General features: G+C 52.4%; 1 protein-coding gene across 1 annotated transcript in view; it reads right to left on the reverse strand.

Moving 5' to 3' along the window:
* Window positions 1-2,286, reverse strand: part of SLC16A2 (solute carrier family 16, member 2 (thyroid hormone transporter)) — a gene marked incomplete at its 5' end in the record, with an annotated part of 7,597 nt that overhangs the window by 5,128 nt on the left and 183 nt on the right. Inside the window, one exon of the mRNA XM_010138751.1 lies at window positions 2,225-2,267. Coding sequence (XP_010137053.1) covers window positions 2,225-2,267 — 43 coding nt within the window. The remainder of the gene's footprint in view (window positions 1-2,224; window positions 2,268-2,286) is intronic.

The following is a 2,286-nucleotide window of genomic DNA, read 5'->3' on the forward strand; positions in this document are numbered from 1 at the left end:
TGAACCCATCTCCCATTCCTCATGCTAAAATATCCACCTAAAACTGGAGAGAAGGTGAAGGCTTTACACAGCTGGGATTTCTCTCTTCTTGAGGGTGCCTAAGGTGGCTTGAGGAGATTCTAAGTGCAGGAAACACCCCAGTGCAAGGTGGCAAAGAGAGGAAAACCATCACCTTGACCCCATCCAGAAAACTTCGGCTTTCCCCAGAGCTCTGCTTTTCAGCATATTTTATTTATTTAGTGTTTCCTATACAAAACTCCCAATATTTTGAGAGTAGGAGGCACTGAGCTGGGCACTGAGGTCCCGCTGAGCAGGCTCGGTGGCTGAGTGGGTTTTTGGATCAGCTCAGTGCAGTGCTGGGAACTGCTGCTCCTCTCTTTGGACAAAGCAAACTCATTTTAGAGAAACCAGGGCTTGATCCAGCCCTGCCTGAGCCCACCAAATCCAGGCTGCAGCTCATGAACAGCAGTCGGTCCTTTGCACCAGTGCATGTAGCCCGGCACTGGGTGCGTCATCTCCAGCTGCAGGGAGCTGGCAAGGGGAACAAAAAAAAAAAAACCAAAAAACACAACACCCTTTTCCATTGTTCTGGGTGAGCCGGAGCCGTTAGCTCTGAATTTCAGGACCAGCCTTCACCATCCAGGTGGAACGCTGCCAAATCCCACAGCCCCGCTGCTCTTCCTCCAACTCCGGCTCGGCTGTGCCGAAGGCAGCTTCCCTCGCCACGGACCAGCTGCAAAGGGGCTTACAAGGCAGCCAGAGGAACGTGAAGCGAGAGCGAGTCGGCAGGAAATAGAGATCTCAGCTCAGGAGCTCTCCTGGAAATGATAGACTTCTCTGCCTGTACTGCTTGACTTTTGTTTTTAAGCCCAACACTAGCAGCGATGGGGCCCCAAGAGCTCTTTTCCTTTGCATGAACATTCTACTTTAGGAGGGAGAAAACCGTCCAAGCTTTGTTGATTAGAAGGAAAGCAAGATTACACGGGAAGTGCCTGTGGTCTGCGCTGCCAGGAGCCCAGGCATACCTTCCCCCAGGACCAACTGCACCTTCTCTGCTAACTATGAACTTCTGAAATACAAAGGGGTGGCATCTGTGGAGGAAGTCACAGAGGGTGGTTCCTTCCACGCCGCTGCCTGTGCTGCTGCCTGAGATGGTTTTAGCATCCCAAGTCCCCTGGCAGCAATCGGCCTCAGTCCCTGGGGCTTTGCTGGGAGGCTCAGAAGCTGCCCCCATCCCCAGTGTGATGGGAGACTCCTGCAGCTGGGGACTTGGGGACCCATCACACTACTTGTATCCCCAGGGAACCAGGGCTGGGGCGAGCACGATGGTCTCATGGACTGGGATAAAAAGGAGCTGACGTCCCGCTGCCCTGTGTGGGCAGGAAGAGCACAGCGCAGGCTTCTTCATGCATTTTAATTCAAACATTGATTTTCACTGAAACCCAACCCAAAGCAATGTTCATATGCAGAAAAAATGGGGCAAATGATGCTTTGGAGGGCATCTGCACCAAGTGCTGCATAAAAGACCCCAGGGGTGACCTCTTTAGGCTCCCACAAAGGTGCAAATGCCTTAGGCTGGAAAGATTCTCACGTGGAATCAGGTACACTTGCCATCCGAATGCACATCGGCGAGTCCCTGGCACCAGAAATTCATGGTGCGGGCTCAGCCGTGGAAAACAAGGGGCTGGAATCACCCCACGCTTCTGCAAGTGTCCAAGCCGGTGCAGGAACAGCACAAACTGCTTCAAACCCCATCTGCCTCCCCCTCTTTGTCTGCTCTGCATGGAAACTCCCTCTTGCCAGGTGTAACCCATCAAATACTATTTTAATTATTAATTTACTTTCAGTACCAAATCTGAAATTGGTTGCAAGGGAGAACGGTTTTGTCCATGAGCATCTCTTTGGAGCTGCCTGCAAGAGGCACGCCAACTTCTCGCTGCCTGCTTTCAAGATCAAATCAAGGACCCGAGGGCTGAAATCCCATTAAAAAACGTTCCTCCCTCAGGTAAAATTTCCTCTCTTGTTATATAAGGACAAAAGAGTAACTTGGTTCAGTTTGGAGATAAACAGGCTGTGTGCACATAGGCTGCGCACGGGCTGTATGAATGCCAGGAGACCTCTTATCTGGATGGGGACCACCAGCAACATGTAGGCACGGGGGCTGCAGAGAACCGTGCGGAAGAGGAGCTCACTGAGGAGCTGGATGGCCTCTCTGCAGCCTTACCTGGTGAAGGAGCTGGAGAGGAGTCCGATGAAGGCAATGGCAGCTCCCGAGGGCGCGCGGGG

Source organism: Buceros rhinoceros, unplaced genomic scaffold, assembly GCF_000710305.1.
Source record: "Buceros rhinoceros silvestris isolate BGI_N320 unplaced genomic scaffold, ASM71030v1 scaffold32140, whole genome shotgun sequence".
Lineage (NCBI taxonomy): Eukaryota > Metazoa > Chordata > Aves > Bucerotiformes > Bucerotidae > Buceros > Buceros rhinoceros.